This window comes from Gallinula chloropus (assembly GCF_964237585.1).
Source record: "Gallinula chloropus genome assembly, chromosome: 1".
Taxonomy (NCBI): Eukaryota; Metazoa; Chordata; class Aves; order Gruiformes; family Rallidae; genus Gallinula; species Gallinula chloropus.
In genome coordinates this window covers 80,697,526-80,716,015 of record NC_140085.1, presented here as the reverse complement: position 1 = coordinate 80,716,015, position 18,490 = coordinate 80,697,526, and the positions used below count along the sequence as shown (strand labels likewise).

Below are 18,490 nucleotides of genomic sequence, written 5' to 3'. Positions count from 1 at the left end.
CTCTTATCTGAACCCCCTGTGCTGCACCTGTCCTCTGCTAGTCACAGGTACCTCATTCCTCTGCATCTCTTGGAAAATGCAGAATTTCTCATGAAATGTCTTGAGCGCATGCAAGGATGGATGGAAGGGGGAGAGAAAAAAAGGGAATAAAACAAAACCAAAATCATCTTCCTCTTAGAAGAGATCTAGATTAACTATGGAGAGAGATTAAAAGAGAGGTAAGTAAATACAGAAAATTCCTACTTACTTCATTGACTCCATCCACCAGCCTTAAAGTTTTAGTTATTCTAATTCTTCCCACTATATATATATATATAATATATAAAGCGTTTCCTATGACCCTTCAGTTTGCCTCCTTCCATACCTTTGCCATCCGAGCCAAGTGCCAACTAGCTCCTGCCATTTGAGACTATTTGTGCACACTGGATGGCAAGAGGTTCATGCCACTGTGCCTGTGACACTACCCTCTCAGGTGCTCTCTTCCTTCCAAGTTTTCCAACATGTGAACCAGGCACCACCAGGAAGGGACGAGGGGAAACACATTTTTCCTTCTTCAGTACCAGAAGGGCCTCCGTGTTCTGTGAGGTCCAGGACATCTCTATTTATTCCACCAAGCCTTGCAGTCTCTGTCTAGCAGAGCTTAGAAGCTCTCAGGAATCAAAGAAGAGCTCTTTCACGTTATTATGATTGAACAGTTCCTTATATTTTTCACTTACTTTTGCATTAATAGTGCCATTCTAAAATGGCAATAAATGGTTTAAAAGCAACTAACTTTGGCACTTGGCTCTCACCAGGTGTATTCTTCTCTTTGGGCTTTTATGAAGACCCACTCACTGGTGTCTCCTCTTCTCTCCTTAGCAACTTCTTTAAAGCACCACTTGAAGTGAAACTGGTTTGGCTAGAAAGCTGTTAATGTATCTTATAATATGACATTACAGCACCAACTAGGGAAGGTCAGTCAGGAACAAGAAACAGCTCCCTCTGAAGAGCAGAATCCATACCAGACCAGACTGGAATGAACAAGAACACCAGGCTAAGATCAACCCCTACACGCTGTTACTTCATAGGGCCTCACTACTATGTATTTCAATATCATTGTTGTTATCTAGATATGCAGACATATGGAAATACTCAGCAACCACCAAGAAATCCTCAAAGAAAACAGGGTCAAAATGAAAGAAATGGTTGATGACTCTCCTCCAAAAGAGGAGAAGGTACTAATTCAGCCTGTACACATTCTCTTCTCTCAGGAAAAATAAGCACGAGCTGCAAAACTGCAGCCCGTAGCTTACCTCTGAGTTGATGATCTGTCTTGATGATGTTCTTGATGTATGCAAAGGTACATTCCTGTCTGCAATGTGCTTTAAAGGCATCAGAGATCTGTTTTGTGCAGATCACTGTCATGTGCACAACAAGGACAAAATTCACTGTTCTGACTGTGATATTCACTGTAACGTAACAGCGAGACAGCAGATCCTTCCTATACTGACAGCGGGGAACTGCAATTGTGAAATCAACTTGTTTTAGCAGAGCTTACAGGAAAGCTTGTTCTACAGAAGCAACGTCAAGAACAAAACGAATCATCCAAGTTTCTGAGGTGATTCTCTGGGCCTGTGATCTGAACAATGCTAGATCCATCTAAAATGCATTTCCCATCTGCCTACCTCTCGCTTGGATTTTTGTGAGGAGCGTTCCAGAATGTCGTCACTGGAGAGGTCAGAGTCCTCTGAGAAACTCAGGTGTTGACGGAGCTGCAAATCTGAGAAGCCAGGAATAAAAATGGGGAGTTAGAGAAGCACTAACTGTTCTTCCTGTAAAGATTTCTGAACTCATTTGATAAATTGATTGATTTAGCCTCAAAAATACTCAATCCTTTTATGCCAGTCTCAGTTGCTTTGCCTGGGATTAAAGAGTGATCAGAGAAGCACTGCTCCACAGTGATCAATAGAATAGTTAGAAGCTTCATTCTGAGAGACCATCACTTTCCGCACGTGCTGTTAGAAATACTGATTCCTCCTTTGCACTGTACCAATGCTCTTACGACAGATACAGTACTTCAACAGCAGCTGGCTCTATTTTGGCTATTTGTACAAGGCCAGAGAAATAGAACATCCCCGTTGGGTCCCATTTATGGCTAACTTATTTACTGCAGCACAAGCTGACATTAAACATCTCTGCCTATGCCTGATGCACCTGAAAGATTTACATGAGACTGCAGAATCCCCACTTCGTATAGTGACAGACCATTGAGAACACCAGAGTAACTGCATCTCTGCAGCCTTCAGCATCCAAGGAGCCAGGTTGAAAAGAAAGAACAGACCAGCCAAGGAAAGATAAGGATCAGGTTTAAAACAGAGATGAAATATCACAAACAACTGACTCTAACAAGCAGGGCTTATTTCTCAAACCATCAAAGACAGAGAGCTGATGTGCCTTGTATGTATTGAGTGAAGCATTTATTTAAGGATCAAGTTTTTTCAGTGGTGTACCAGCCAATTCTGTCAATACACTAATTTACAATTCCAGTGGCCAGCACTTGCCTTGATCTGCTCATGTGACACCAAAGAGCCGTGCCACTCAGCACAGGAGCTGAATGACCAGGCAAGCCAAACCTGCTTTCAAGGATACCCAGCTGTAGGAAAAGCCCGCGGCACAGACACACGTATCTGTTATACCTGCAGCTGTAACCAACGGAGAAGCTTTGTGCTTGCCAGAATCCACAGTGGCACTACTCGAGGGAGTACTTGGGCAGGATTTGTCATCAGTCTTTTTCTTCTTGTCTTTCTTATACCCAGAGAAAACAGACTTCCATAATGACCTAGGCTTTGTTGCTTCCTCTGTCCCACCACTAGATTTGTCGGAAAGCCTGCTGTCGTTTTTCGATTTCTTCTCCTTTTTGTTCTTACGAGGGGAGAAGAGAGAACTTCTTTTCTTACTCTTCCCGCTGGAGCCTTCTGAAGAGGTGACAGACCCTTCAGGTCCAGCCACATCAGCAGCAGGAGTGGAGAACTTCTCGCTAGAAACATCATGCTTTCGTGTGGATCCCTCTGCTATTTTCAAGGCTAGATGCTTTGGAGAGTCATATAACAACTCCTTGGTCTTCAAGGGCATAGAAGATGCCTTTCGTGCCCTTGAGGCCGCAGCCATCTCCATGTCTTTCATCTTACACAACTGTTTAGCCATGGCGTCGCGCAGCGCTTGGCTCTTGACAGACTTCTCTCTGGCTCTCATTCTTTCTTCAGCAAGCTCCTTGGCCTCCACAGAAATTTCAGGCAACACTCTCTTCTTCTGGTTAACTCCTCCTTCCATTGAGGGCGGACCACCATTTTCCTTGACCAAGGGCAAAAGAAGTGGCTTCTCTGGCCTTGGCCTACTGGTAGGAGGTGTAAAGAACTTGTCATGAAGGCTTGAGTCCTCTGTCCTGTCATCGTATGTGTCTTCTACATCATCAGCAAATGGAATCTCATCCACACTCTCTGCAAAAGACTTCCGTACGTCATCTTTTTTGGCCTGGGTTGACTCTTTGGCAGTAGCGGTCGGCTCACGGCATCGGGGAGCAGGAGGTGTTGATGCTGGTGTTGGAGGTGATCTGGCTTCAATTTCATTCTGCCAGACTGCTTGATGCCTCTTTCTACGCAAAGTGGCTGGTTCTTCATCCTGAGGAGGTGGTGGTGGAGGACTTGATGGAGGAGTTAGCATGGTAGAATCTGAAGTGTTGAAGCTCTGGCTAGCCATAGTTCTCATGTTAGATGAGCTCTCCTGAAGACCAAGTCCAGAACTGCTGGATACATCCCTCCTTACTTCACTGGAACCCTTTAGCTCTTTTTCTGATGGGGATTTTGGAGTGAGCAGAGAAATCTGCTCATTTTCCAACTTGGCCAGTCCCTGTCTTCTTGGTGCAGGCTGGGGTTTCACAAGTTGGATCCTTTCATCCCCTGAAATATTCTCACTATTAAAAGTCTTCAGAGGAGTTGTCTCAAGAGCAGATACAGTGAAGTTTGTATCCGAGCGTCTGTTTCTGTCTACTGGGGTGAGCCCTAAACTTCTCCGGATTTCAGCACTCTTCATCCAGAACTCTTCTACAAGGTTACTCCGTTTCAGGGCTTCTTCTGCAGTAGTAGGGCTCCCCAGTTTTTCCACCTCACCGTCCTGGCCCCTAAGGACCAGTTTGGCTAAAGGAGTAGACGTTAAGGCTGGGACAGGCTGGAAACATACTGGAGGCTCCACTGGGGACGGAATGGATGTTTCAGCAGAAGGCAAAGGCTGGGAGCAGATAGGCATCTGAGCAGATGTTGGGGATGGAGCCAGTGTCGGTGGGGCTGGCTGAGACTCCGCTAGTGATGTAGGTGCAATGGCTTCTGGTGATGCAGCCGGCTGGGATAACACTGGAGATGGTGGCACCAAAGGACTCTTAACTTTCCTGTCTTTGGGAATTTCATCCTTTGGTCCTTCTTCAAGAATGAAAGGCTCAGGAAAAAAGCGTGCCTGTGGAGATTTTATTACACGGGATACTTCAGCCAGGGGATCTTTTACATACTACAAAAAAAAACAAGAAAGGAGAAATGGCAGAAATATTAATAGTCATAGGGCACACTGGAATACTGTTGGGTTTTGTTGTTATTTGATTTGGGTTTTTTTTCCTTTTAACAAAGTTAGCAATAAGGAAACCATCCAATAACCACGGCCGCCTCACTCCTTTTACTGAGTTCTGGTATTATTCTTTCCAGTGACATCTTTTGCACCAGCCTTCTTCTGAATGCAGACACCTTGGCTTAACTGTACATACATGACCACTAGAGCATGAACCTCTGTGTGCTTGTATGACACATATCAAACACCCAGGTTCTGAGTACTGCATTTAGGCACCATCCAGATATAAACAATAACTATGTCTAACAGAATAATTCAACGGTGCTAAAGAAAACCCAAACCCCTTGGTTTTAGTAAGGCAAACCAGCCTTAACCCTTAATGTGTACATCATGAAAGTAAACTGGTTTATGACAACTGTCTAATACAAAGTCTGATCTTTTAGTAATTCCTTAGATACAAACATTTGGGGTGGGAAAATTTGAAGTGAACATTTTGAGGGCCACATACTTCCTGCTCGTACAGACCAGCAGCTGCAAACAGCACAGTACTCTCGCAGGCTGACTCCAAGGCTGACAACAGGAGAGTACATCCCGGTCAGGTCTCACTTCCTTAACCTGCCCTATGCTGTTATTCTGGAACAAACAAGGACTGTTTTGGTTACTACTTAGCACTACAAATACAATTCAGATTCACAACCGTATGGAATCTGCTTTTGGTAGAGAAAAGAGCCAAAGCAGAATTAACAGGGAACACTTTATTCAGTGCTTCTCTCCTGTTATGTACGTCTGTGTGTGCATTTGTATCTCTGTGTTGTCAACTGCATGTTGAAATGAAAACATCCTATACATCTGACTGTGACACACTGAAGATAGGAAAGGTAGTACATTACTTTTTAAGGCTAAATGAGGTCAGAGTTCAAGAATATCAACACAAATTATAGAGATAGGAAAGCAGGAAAGCACACTGCTGTTGGTCCTCATTAGTTTATCCAAAAGCTGTTCTATCAAGCTACAGGTAGGAACTAGAAAACTTCAAAGATTCTTTTCTTACCTCTGCTTGTTTTGCTTTGGGACTATCAACTGGAGATAGAGGAAGCACATCGTCATTGGATGACTGGATTGGGACAGTTGGCTTGCATGGATCTAGGGAAAGCAAAAATATTTCCAAAACCACATGAGACCACTACTATTCTTTCTTTTTTTTTTTTTTTTTTTTTTTTTGTAACATTACACACAGGAAGTAGTGGTAAATTTCTTAGCTCTTTACAAACTCCAGATCGGACATCAGGTACCTGGTAAAAAAATGTTTACATGTGCACAATGGTCCAAGCTTTTTAACATGAAAACTTCTACAAGAAAAGCCAGTTAAGATGGGTGTAATTAACGGATTCAGAACATTCTTCTCAAAAGGTCAATGCAAGCATACCTTGCCACTGGAAATAGTGAGATGGTTCCAATCAAAAAAATTCTCATCTCTTACACCAAAACACCCATGTAGATAATCTCAAATGTGATTAGAATCATTCAAATACTGATGGGAAGCTGTTACCTTCTGTCACACTGCAAGAAGCACTTTCTGCTTCTTCTTCTTCGTCTTCAGAGACTTGTACTTCTGGCTCCTTTACGCCACCTTGACGTAAGCGAAACTCTGCTTCTGCATCAGATGGGATGTCATCTGCTCAAGGACGGGGCAGGGGGAGAAAAAAAAAAGAGAGACCCTAAATACAAGTCCATCAGGACATCTGTTCATTATTTTAAAATCTTTCATAATGTTTTTTTCTGTTCATATGCTGCTAATCATTTTCCTAAGCTGAACATCTAAACCTTTCACTCCTTTTTCTGTGTGCTAAGGTAAGATAAGCAGTAAATGATAGACTATTACTAGAGAGAACTTAATTCATAATTGAAGTCACACTTTACCAGTTTTCTTCAATTTCTTCAGTGTTTTCTGGCATATGCAGTTCATCTTACACTAGACAGGGAAGATTATTGGCATAATACTGTGTACTTTTGTCTTGGTTTCAAGCTAAAGTAAAGAGTTCATTTTCTTTCTAGTAGCTGCTATAGTGCCCTGTTTGGGATTTAGGGTGAGGATAATGTTAACACACTTTTTAGTTCTTGGGAGGTAGCTGTAGCAAGTCAAGGACTTCCCAGCTTCTCAGGCTACACCAGGTGCACAAGGAGCTGGGAGAGCACAGCCAGGACAGCTGGTCCAGACTGGCCAAAGGGATAGTCCCTACCATATGACATCATGCTCTTCACACAACTGGGGAAGCGAGCTTGGAGGCAGGATCACTGCTCAGAAACAAGACTGGACATCTAGTTTGGGTGGTTGGGGATTTTTTTCTACATGTGGTAAGCAATTGCATTTGTGCATCACTTGTTTTATTATCATTAGTATTATTAATATAATTCTCTTCTTTTGTTATCCTATTAAATTGTTGTCTTTATCCCAACCTATGAGTTGGGTTTTTCCTCATACACCTCCCTGCCCCCTTGGGTGCTGCATTGGCTTAACTGCCAGCTGGGGCAAAAACCAACACAGCTTTTCACAAGTTTACTTCCATTTCTGTCATTCAGCAGGACTAGTACCGAGTACAGACAACAAGACCAAGCCTTCCAGTTATCAGATGGTGAGAGGACACGAGACGTTTATTCTACAACCCATGGCATTATGGTTTTTCTGTTTCTCTTTGTCCTCCACTCCTGGCTCCCTCTTGATGATCTGAAACAAACTCCTACATCACTAAAATTAAGATCAAGTTTAAGCACTCTCACATAAAGTATTAGCCGACACTACAGTTGTGTTCACAGAACAGGTTTAAATGGTGCATGAGGGTACCCTACCATCATCCAGTTCTGCACCCGTGTCTCCCTCTTCACCAGCCTGCCCTTCTGTGTCCGCAGGCTCTGTGCCCAGCTCGTCCTCCACATCGTTGTCCTCATAGGGAGCTAGAATACATTCAGATACTGAGAAAGAGAATGAAAAAAACACCCACGACCCCCAACAAAAGCCCCTATACAGTTAAAAGGTTTTACATTGACCTGTGCCAACAGTTTATAGTGGAGATATTTATTAACTACTGCCAAAACAAGAAATCCTGAAATGCATCACCTGGAAAGACATTTATGGTGAAAAGATACTTCCAGACTCCCAACAAACCAAGGAATGCCTGCCCTTGGGGACTCTCCAAGGTATTTTTTGAACAACAGGCCTTGTGAAAAATTAAACAAGAAGGGGACTGGGAAGTCATCAAACCAGAATAAAGTTTACTGTTCTTCCAGGAAGATTATTTTTTCCTTTACCACACCAGAACAGTTACCACCACTTTGTGGCACAAGTGTATTAGAGGAAAACTGAAATCTCCCAGTGTACCACAACAGGCCCTTGAGAGTCTAAGACAGAGATAGACTCTAGCTCTGGGACTGATCACCATTACATTTGGAAACTGTTTAACTCTGTGCAGCTACAGCAGTCTACGTTAAAAGGGTTCAAGAGAACTGATGTGCTAGGACACAAATTAATTGAGATGTTTTTAAGTAAACAAAAAGATTAAGTTCAGAACTTTCTTCTGTGTTACAGATCACATTTGATTTGCTGGATCAAAATAAAGACAAGATTCTTGAATTTATAACACTGAAAAGGGCATCTGACATTACTACTTGTGACAGGATTTAATTACAGGAGAGACAAGACCAAACTGTGGGGTTTTAAATTTCATTATTAAAGAATGCTTTTTAAATAACCTAAACCTTGTGACACACCTTGTCCCATCTCCAGTGCTATGGATGGTCTGCTTACCTTTTTTGTTTTGTTAAGCATTTTCATAAAGCATAATTTAAATGTAAAAAAAAAAAAGTGAGCACTTCCAGTTTCTTTTCCCCCACAGTAGAGTCAGGCAGCTACATTTTGAGATCCGTGCAGCGAGTCAGCATCAATTCACGTTCAACAACATACAGACACTTAACTCTGTTGTGTATCCTATTGCAAATGCATACACAGTCAGCATGTATTATTACACACAATGTTTGCTAATTATACACACAGGATATGGTTCTATCACGATGGTAAGAGACATAACCCTCTTGGTTGCACCTATAGCAGTAAATGAAGCAGTGCAACACTCTAGACCAGAAGGTGTATTGTTCAATGCTGTCATCTTTAGGAGAGCTCCTGGTGTGAGTCCCAGCAGTTAGTTCCCACGGTAGGGCTGGAGGCTGTTCCCAAAAGGCAGACTGAGGACAGCCCCCTGACTCTGGATGGCCAAGTTTAACCGTGTGAGACTGAATCCCGCTGTGCCGGCTTTCTCCCGAGCTAGGGAGTGGGCCCTGATCCTTTCTGTCTCCGAGCGATGACATGGCTTTTGGACCCATTTATAAGCTAGCACTGATAATTAGGACAGTCTTGAAAACAAACCAATCCTCACTAAAATTAAGGTCTTGCAGCCGCCTTCTTTCCCTAACACAGTTTTTTTTGCTTATTTCAAAACACAGCCTTGAGTGGGTGGTTTTTCTTCTTCCTTCAACCTGAGAAACTCTCTTTTTCCATGCTTTTCCCCTCTGTAGTATTAGGGCAGGCTAGTTTACCTTCTGTCAGCTACGGTGAAGAGGCAGTTAACACTTATGTGTGATAAAGCACTGGCCCATTCCGTTACGTCAGAGGCTTATAAAATCCAGAATCTTAGATGTCGAGCGTAGGAGACTGTATCATGTGGCAAAGGTTGGACTGCCCCCAGGGGCATTTACAGATCTACTGAACAAACCCAAACTGTGCCCCAATCTGATCGTTGCTCAGGCATGCAGTAGCTCATGTTATTTCGGAAATAATAATGACATGAGATGGTTTTATAGTAGCAGCAAATGTGACTAATCTTTAGCAAAACTTGCCAGAAGTAAAACTCTGATGTTAAGAACATTGGATGCCACCACATACACGTGTGTCTTCAGATCGAGAAACCACGAACTGACATGACACACAGTGGGGGTGTTGAAGAGAGCGGAGAAAATAAATTCTTAAATAGGTTGGTACACAAAACTCAACACAAGATGACAGATGCATAGATAAGTAACAACTTGGTACAAAGGTGGTTCCCCATTTTGAGGGACATGTAGAGCTTGCAGGTGGTTGGTTATATTATACATATACTGTGCATATACGTATATACCGTTAGGATAAGGAGCGAGAGGCCAAAAGCTGTCACACAACAACTCAGAAGCTACGCACTACGGCAGCCAGAAACTGGGTTCAGCACTGGGTTCATACCAGCTAGCAGCCGTGAGCAGACTGCACCGTGTCAACGCTGCTGCCTTGCCAAAGCAGCAGCAAAAGCAAAGTTTTACAGGCAAGCTAGCTATTCTGATGCGTGAAAACCATTTAACTCTACATGAACTACCTAGCCACAAACTACCTTAGATACCTTCACTACTTCATACACATTTATCCCCTTACTCTAATCCCAGAATCATCACCCCCATTAGTTTTGTAATAGAGCTTAGAGGACCACATGGAAAAAGCTGCTGAGCTCCACCATCCTTCAGCTTCCCCCAAGGCTTTCCTAAATAATGTGAGCCCCAAATCAAAGGGAAATACAATAGCCATCACTGCCCCTGAAGATCCCAGCTTCAAGCTTATTCTTCTTTCTTGTTTTCTTCACCAGATGACTAGAGTTTGCATTTGCTACAGAGATCTGCAATCGCTCTAAGCACTCTGTCACTCGATCATTCAACTGCAAGAAAGCCCCATGTCCTTTTAGTCAGTGACCTTGAGGAGTAATAACACTTCCAGTCTTCAGCTTACAAAGCAAATCGAAGCACTCAACTAGATTCCTCCAACTACTGTATTACCCCCAACATAACCTCTCTGTTTGGCCTGCCTTCAGAAGGGTTACAACAAACGGCGAGTTCATGCAAGAATGGACTGTCTGAGCAAGGCGTGCATGCACACTCCCCCTTCCTCCCCCCCTCCCTCCCTCCACGTCTAGTCATGCAGTAGCGACAGGGCCGTAAGTTCCAGGGTTAAAGTACCAGCTCAGCTGCTGAAGGCATGGAGAAGAGACGGGCAGGGTTATTGTGCATTGGAATACATAGAACATCACCAAACTACCTCCAGGGACCGTCTCCAGCCACGCCTGTACCGCCTCATGGCGTACGGAAGGAAGGTCGGATGCTGAATTTAAAAAACAATAAATTGTAAGAAATCAAAATTAGACCATCAGCAAGTGTCTAAAACAGAAGAGTGACAAAGGGAAAATTTTCAGTAGCAAAACAGGAATAAAACCTATGAGATGTTAACGAATCAATTCCAGGCTTGGGATTTAACTCAAGATCTTATCTTCCTTTAGGATCTGTAGGGTTAGAGGAAATACGGATGGCAGAGTGAGAAAAAACCCCGCAGGTTGCTGCTGCTGTGCTCCACTGAAATCTCTGCAGAGGACGGGATCAAAAAGATGAAAGAGCTGAGCAATGAGAGTCCTAACAGGTGTCCCAGAACCAGTGCTGCCCGGGTACAAAAGCCAGCAAAGAAGAGCGCTCAAAGCAGAATGAGAGGGGCTTCTGTGCCCTGTCTATCCCAGGCCTTCACATCAAACCCTACTGCAACTGATGGGCTTTTCAAACACCTTGCATCACAGGATACAGCTCAGCCAGGAACAAATTTGTCTGTTGGACTCAAGTTGAAAACTTACAGCGTATCCTCAGGCACTTGCTGGCAACAGCCCTTTAAAAAAGACACAGCTGATGCACCTGCACACATCTTTGTACTGTATGACAAAGTAATTGAAGCAGCTAAGCTATTGATCAGGATTGCCCTAGTTTGCCCCAGCTTTAGGGGATGGAAAGAAAATATTGCCTTCCTTCCCAGAGGAAGCTGGAAAGACCACAATATCACTTTTGGAAGGATCATCTTTTGTGGGCAGCTGTATCAATACAGTATGGAAAAACAGGATGTATAAAATAGAAAATAAAAGAAAAAAAAAAAGAAACTATGGTGAAATAGACCTTCAAGCAAAAGCTGAAGTATTCTTAATTTTTGTAAGGTTAAGAAACTGTTAATACTTTTAGCATTTTTAAATGTTAAGCAACTTCTTTAGCAACAATGAATGTTATAGACAGTTGAACACGGCCTATTTCTGTGGTTAGAGTGGGAAGAAAATACCCATCTCTTCTTTGTAGGGAGCAGATTTCATACCAGAAAATCCCAGTGCATTCTACAAACTGCAATTGTAAGTGTGGCCAAAGTGACCTGGAACCATGTATCAGGTTGGACCAGGATTTAAAAAAAAACCCAACCCACCAAACATCTCGAACTACGAGGAAAAGATAATGATCTGGACTGGAACAGGATCCTGCAACATGAGGTAAAGCCCCAGGCAATTTTAATACAGATCAATTATTAATTTAATTTTACATTTGCTATAAAAACCACCCCTTTCCCACAGCATACTGACTCTACACTTCTGGCACAACGAAGATGCAGAGAAGACCTCTCTAGTCACCAACTGCATGGCTAACTTTTATTAAGCCTAGGCTCCTGTGTAGTTTACATATAGTTAAGACATACTTACCTTAAGACACACTGTAATATAGACTTGAATAAAGTCAGCAGGGACTGCTGGAAGGTGCTTACAAGAGTGCTAAGACTACTGGCATCTTCCCCCTCCAAAGTTCTCCTTAAGTAATTGGCAACTCTCAGAGGTCATACTTCACTTTAAAAAACAGATAACCTCGCAAAATGTAACCATGGGGAGTAAGAACCACCACTGATCAGATCTGCAAGTGCTTTCAACCCCATCATTCCCTACTAATACCAGATGCAGTTACACACTTTGAAAAGGAGCAGCAAAGAAATAGGCTCAATACAGAAGTTGACCCTGTTCAGCCTTTGCTGCAATAGCTATACCACACAGCCCTAAAGAGGTGTAGAGTCCTCACTGCCACAAAAAGCACAGGACAGTTTCTATTACTATCCCTAAAGTCAGTTATCGAGGGCTGGTTGCCAGCACTCGCAAGTCGTGAGTGTAGTGAGGATAAATGCTACAGAGCCAAAGCAGGCAAACAAACGGGTCAGAAGTTGTCACACCACCACGGAGCTGAGAAAGCTGTCATTTTAAGTAGACCCTGACCTGAAAAGCAAAATGTTTAACCAAATTTCATTTCAGTGCAATTTGAAAGTAGTTCCTTTCAACCACTGCTGCGCCAGCGGGAGTACACTACTCTTGAAGGGTGCAGAAGCAACAGAGTTAAACAGCAGTAACCAGGACCCAGGAGTTGACGGTGCAGGACTTGGGTGAGATTACCTCTGGAGGTGGAGGACTTTGAGGTTGGGACCATTTTTTCCTCCTCCTCTTTTTCACGGATGTGTGTCCAGTGCACATCTGCCAGGATCTCCAGAGGATCAACCGGATTTACAATCTGCTGCAGTCTAAGGTTTCCAGCTAGTAGGAGGAGGGGATGGTATACCAGGTTGTAGGCAGGGGATATGAAGGACAGGGAGGAAAAGATGGGAGAACAGTGGAAAGGAAAGGTAACAAACACATTGTAGGAAAGGAAATAAGAAGAGAAGAAAAGAAAATATTACTGGCCAAGATCAGTTTGCAAGACAGACAAAGTTCAGCATTGTGTGTGCACGCATACACCAATACAGCACTCCTCACACTTCCCATCAAAGCTGAGTAACGCCATTCCAAAGGCAGAGAGATGCTATTAAAAACTTCACTGTAGATTCTCTCTATTGCAAGCAGCTTTGCTGAAATGAAAGACATTCTCTCGGTGTCCAACAGTATGCGGTACGCAAACACCAACTTAGCAGAAATTTCCAGCTCCTTCAGCCTATTCATTATGATTATTGCCAAAGGCATCTTAAAAGCAAGGGACAATCTGCACTGTAGTTTGATGCACCAAAAAAAAAAAAGGTCTTTCATTCCCTACTACTGGTTAAGCACTCCCCCCTTCTATGCCAGGCATCTATTTTTTTGTAAATTAAATTACATGCTGGATCTCTGAATTTCACGTGATTGCATGTACATATGTATGTACACATGGGCACGTGCTTATTTTAGCACTCGAACTGCTACTCTGTTTACTCTGGCTCTTTTGTACTGACTTGTTTGAAAAGGTAGATTTTTTTGAAAAGAAAATAACAGCATGTTCATTATAACTTAACAGCCCCCACACCACTCCAGAAGGGAATTCCTGTTGCACAAATGAATTTGTTTAAAATAAATTGCATTATTCCTCAAACATCTGCCTACACTAAGCTCGGTTACTTACAGAGCATCAATGGGAATAATGGGAACCTGAAGAAACTGATAAGCAACTTGTTTAACTGTTGCAGAATACTCAACCCAGGAGCATCTACCCTGAGGTATTATATTCACAGACCCCATGTCTATTTGCTATGTGGCTGCAGCTCAGGTTTTATTTACCCATAAACAACTCATTCTACATGGGACAGGTGTTCAGCGGCTGCAGGAGTGGTCCTCAAAAGCAAATGACTCATCCTGAAAGGAAAATGCCCACTTACTTTATAAAGCAGGAAGTCAGTTTTCAGAACAGCTGGATTACCACTGAGTAGGGCAAAACACTGTTTCAGCAGTTTAGAACCACAAAAGCAGTTAAGATTTTCATATGGTCCACTAGCATTTGAAGGAAATAAGAAACATTAGCAGCATCTGGAGGTTGCACTCATTATTTCCTGATGTCTTGTTTTAATGAAGTTCCTCTCTCCAGGCCATGCTTTCCCCAGACATGACAAAGTGTTTGGAACTTCCATTTCAGGAATGATTATATATGCGATTTGGCATTAAAACTGCAGAAGAAACAGGCAGAAGGAACTGCAGGAAGAACGGGGTCACCAGCTGGTTATTAAAGGGGAAAAGGGTTCAGTCACAATAACTCGAATACAGAGCAGGGTTCGCAATTTAGCCAAGTATTTAGCAGTTTTATGTCTCTGACGCCTCGCCAGAGAGTTCTTGTTTCAATTAGCACAACCACACGGTCGAGCAGAGCGGCTGGACACCCTGCAGGGACGGGAACTGGGCGTTTCTCACTCCGTCCCAAAGCACTCGCATGCAGGCCCCAAGATGAGTAGAGTTAGCATTTGCATCGCCACACAAAGTTTTCTGTTAAAAGGTTTAGGTTTGCCAGCAATGGCTGAGAAGTACATAGTCACTCAGCAAGGCTCAGGAAGAGCAGGTCCCACGTGATCTGCATGTTTTAAAATTGTCTTCTCTGGGATTTAGACTAGTGTAATACACACACCTTCGTTTCCTCCACAAGCCTCTAGACACAGGCCCAAGTCTGTCCTGATTAGGACATGAGTCATTCTCACCTTTTCCAGTAAATGAATCGCAGCACAGCCAGCCATGAAGGACGGCTGCTCAGCAAACAGGCAAACCTAACGCTTCCTTGAGGTCTAAATGAAAATCTAAAGACACCTGGTATACCCTTCCCTCAAGACTGCTTGCTAAGCCTTGCAGGGAGCTGGACATTAATTGCACTTACATTTGGAAAGGTAGTGTTCCCCTCCCGTTCCCCTGTAGCACCTACCAACACTTTATATGCAGCGGGCAGTCTCAATGTTTAACTTTCATGGAAAGAAAAGCAACCTGAAAATCAGCTCCTGAGGAGCTAGGTCTAAAGCACTGCAAGCAACTGCAAGGTGGGGAACTTCTTCATTTACGCTCTTCAGCCATCTTATTAATACTTCTCATTCTTACCATCAGAAAAGTTAAATTGGGAAAAATTGTAATACCTCTTCCTTTTTTTCTGAAAAAAAAAAAGGTCAGAAGTTAAGCTACAGTTGTTGTAGCCATAACCTGCAAAATGCGTGGTTTGACAACTGCATATGCCCTCTTACCTGCAGGAAGGCACTTGGATTTTCCTCTAATGTATTCTGGCTTTAATGAACCACATTGAGGAAAATAAGGGATTAGCAAGCTATTAGAACCAAGTGCTTCCAAAAAAAACCAACCACCACAAATACACTGCAATTATTTGCATCGCTGCAAATAACGCAAGCAGTTAGATTGGAATGTCAGATTAGTTTTATGGCCATTATATGACTGCTTGAAAAATCTTGAGGGATCACCACAGCTTGATTAGCTTCCCCCACAGACTCTCCCCACAGACACATGCTCACAAAGGACAACAACAAAAAATGCAAGTTTGCTGACACAGGCAATCGAAAGGCAGCACTTCTGACGTGTCCCATGGACCTGACATATTGAGCAGGTAAAATTACTCTGTGTGTATAGAACAAACCTGAAACTCCTAAATAAGTGGGGTTCACTCCTCATGCACATTAAAGTAGCAAATTGTCCAGGCTTTCCCAGTATCTTGAGGTACTTGACGGCTTTATATTTTTCCTAAAACCAGTGGCTATGTCAGACCTGATACATGGCACTTGGACCAGAAGATTAAGATAACAAGAGTTACCAAATCAGTTTTTAGGGAGCTGGTAAAGCAATTAAAACACAGAAACTTCTCATGTGGGACCTGCTCTTTAAAACATTCCCCCCTCTTTCGGGGAAATGGAAGTGGAGATGGTATACGGGTACCTTTAAATGTACCCGTGTCCTCTTCATTTGAGAGACGTTGAAGCCAGAGGCCTTGCTGCAGCTCGCTCTCCCAAGGGCAATACTCCCCCTCTACAGCAGAGGGAACCACACATCCATATATAACACCAGACACGCGTGTACACACACAAGCGATGGAGAAAGAGAGAGAAAGAGAGAGAAAGGACAGAATCAGAGAGAGAGGCTGCCTGGAAATCCAGCAACTCCCCGTACTCCCACTGTATTCCAAGTGTCTGGCAGGAAAACTGCTCAAATGAAACAACGTCCAAGAACACCATGGTTTAGCAGACTAAACACACAACATGCATGTTACCATACTTAAAAAGCAGGCTTGACTTCCAGAGTCTTCAGTTTTGGAGATACAGCTCCTACGTTGGAAAAGTAGCAAAGCAGCCTGCTGAGCTCATCAACAAAACTGCCACTAAGGCTCAAAAAACTGGATATCTCTCTTTGCATTAGCCAGCCAAAGACCTTTACGAGGAAGCTCTTTGGAGCCTACCAGCCGTCACAGAAGGGAAATGTGAGTACAAAGACAAAGACAAGATCAGCGAGAAATTTGGCGTGGTGGCGAAACGCTGGGAACATCTATTCTCAGCACAAACTTTGCATTTCAAATGACTGAGACAAACACAGGGGAAGGAGTCTTTCCCTAAGATTTTTCACAGAAATCCCCCAGAGATAAAATGGGACCCACCTGAACTCCCTGATTTCTCAAGGCCTCGCCTTAGCGAGGCACCCTGCAAAACTGAAAACACTGCCTCTGCAATGCTTCCAGCTCTTGCTGCCAAGGAACAAAGGGCACATTCAAATCCAATTCCCAATAATAATGAAAAACAACACTAAAACAATACAGTGCCACAAAGCTGTGAGTTGCACATGTTGGCATGGTGTATGGGAACCATATTGTGTTGGTACTAGTGCTGTAATTGCCCTGTGGGCAAAAATCTTCTGTGTCCAGAATGATCCACCTATTGATGTCATTGACAATAACTCCCTCAAAAATCACAATAAAGAAGTGAAAGAAGAAAAGTTTTCTCATTCCACATGGCAAAACCTCAACTGTTTTCCTTGCTGTCAGGCAGAAAGGATGAACAAATAAATCTGTCTAACCTTCGCTTGACTCCTCATCTTCGTCTTCATCTTCCTCTTCCTCCTCCTCCTCGTCTTCTCTGTCCTCAATATCATGATTTTCCTCAGCCTCAATCTCTTCTTCACTCTTTCCTTTCAGGAGGGCATGGATGCGCACAGCCTCTTTCCATGGCACACCCCCCAGATCCGAAGGAGGCTGCTGAGGCAGCAGTAGTTCATCATCTTCCTCCTCATCTTCCTCCTCCATCTCAGACTCTGAACTACTGTAAGGGTTTAAGAAAAAAGATAAAGAAACAGTTAGTGTTTCCTAGACCAGTCTTAGATCACTGACAAGTTGTTTCAATACAGAGAAGCCCCAAATGCACAGTGGAAACCATAATACAAATTTTCTGCTTTCAATATTTCCCAAGCATTTCAGTGATGGCACGATTGTGGGCTGCAGCATGGTCCCTGCCCTGCTGCTTTTAAAGAAGGTGAAGCAGGAGAAAGGTGCCTGTGAAGCCAAGTCCAAATATTTGTGCTTCATTAAATGTTACCACTCATGACAGTTGGATACAGCAGAAAAACTACTTTCCTCATATCACATTGCTCTGGACAGACTGCTGTGAGAGTTCTTCACAGTGCCAGAATGTAGGTGGTCACGTCTTTCCATAATGGCAGCTACTGCTAGCATTTTGGATGGCTAAGGCAGCTTTGGCACTTGCTGGCGTGAACCACAGAAGGTTTTGGGAGCAGAAAGAACACACGACAACTCTCAGGCCAAAGGGTACATACAGCCTGTGAGCTTAGCTGCGATGATGAAAAAGCCCTGCAAAATTCCTGACTTCTCTACATCCCAGACAGAACCCAATCAAGTACACAGTATACACAGTGGCAAGAAACCACAGGAAGCAGTGCAAGGTTAATTACAATAATGAGCTTATTCTCACAGCAATGACTGCAACATGCAAAACAGTAAATCATTAGTGCTTTTTATAAGACATGTCTGTTTAATTCTAACAGTTCTTCAGTATAAACAGCAGGGGCAAGAAACCTAACTGCCTATACAATGGCTTCTTATCTAGCTCAGTCTTACATGCTGGGCTGTCTAGAGGTACTGGGGAGAAGAAAAATGGTCCCATTTGTCACTGGGAAATGAAAGTGAACTACAGCACATCCAGAGGGCATATCTGCCAGGTGAAAAGCTCCTCTTCTTTTGTTTTTCCTTAATAGATCATTATTATAAAAGGACTGCATTT

At 43.2% G+C, this 18,490-nt stretch overlaps 1 protein-coding gene across 4 annotated transcripts in view; it reads right to left on the bottom strand.

The window, feature by feature from the left end:
* Positions 1-18,490, bottom strand: part of MICAL3 (microtubule associated monooxygenase, calponin and LIM domain containing 3) — a gene marked incomplete at its 5' end in the record, with an annotated part of 103,921 nt that overhangs the window by 22,562 nt on the left and 62,869 nt on the right. For 2 of the 4 annotated variants that reach the window (XM_084267764.1, XM_084267765.1), the window contains 9 exons: positions 1,665-1,759; positions 2,676-4,536; positions 5,642-5,733; positions 6,140-6,265; positions 7,438-7,542; positions 10,694-10,756; positions 12,885-13,022; positions 16,146-16,235; positions 17,274-17,515. In XM_084267764.1, the coding sequence (XP_084123890.1) occupies positions 1,665-1,759; positions 2,676-4,536; positions 5,642-5,733; positions 6,140-6,265; positions 7,438-7,542; positions 10,694-10,756; positions 12,885-13,022; positions 16,146-16,235; positions 17,274-17,515 (2,812 nt within the window). Of the gene's footprint in view, positions 1-1,664; positions 1,760-2,675; positions 4,537-5,641; positions 5,734-6,139; positions 6,266-7,437; positions 7,543-10,693; positions 10,757-12,884; positions 13,023-16,097; positions 16,236-17,273; positions 17,516-18,490 lie in introns of all 4 variants that reach the window. The other 2 variants (XM_084267763.1, XM_084267766.1) reach the window with 2 other exon arrangements.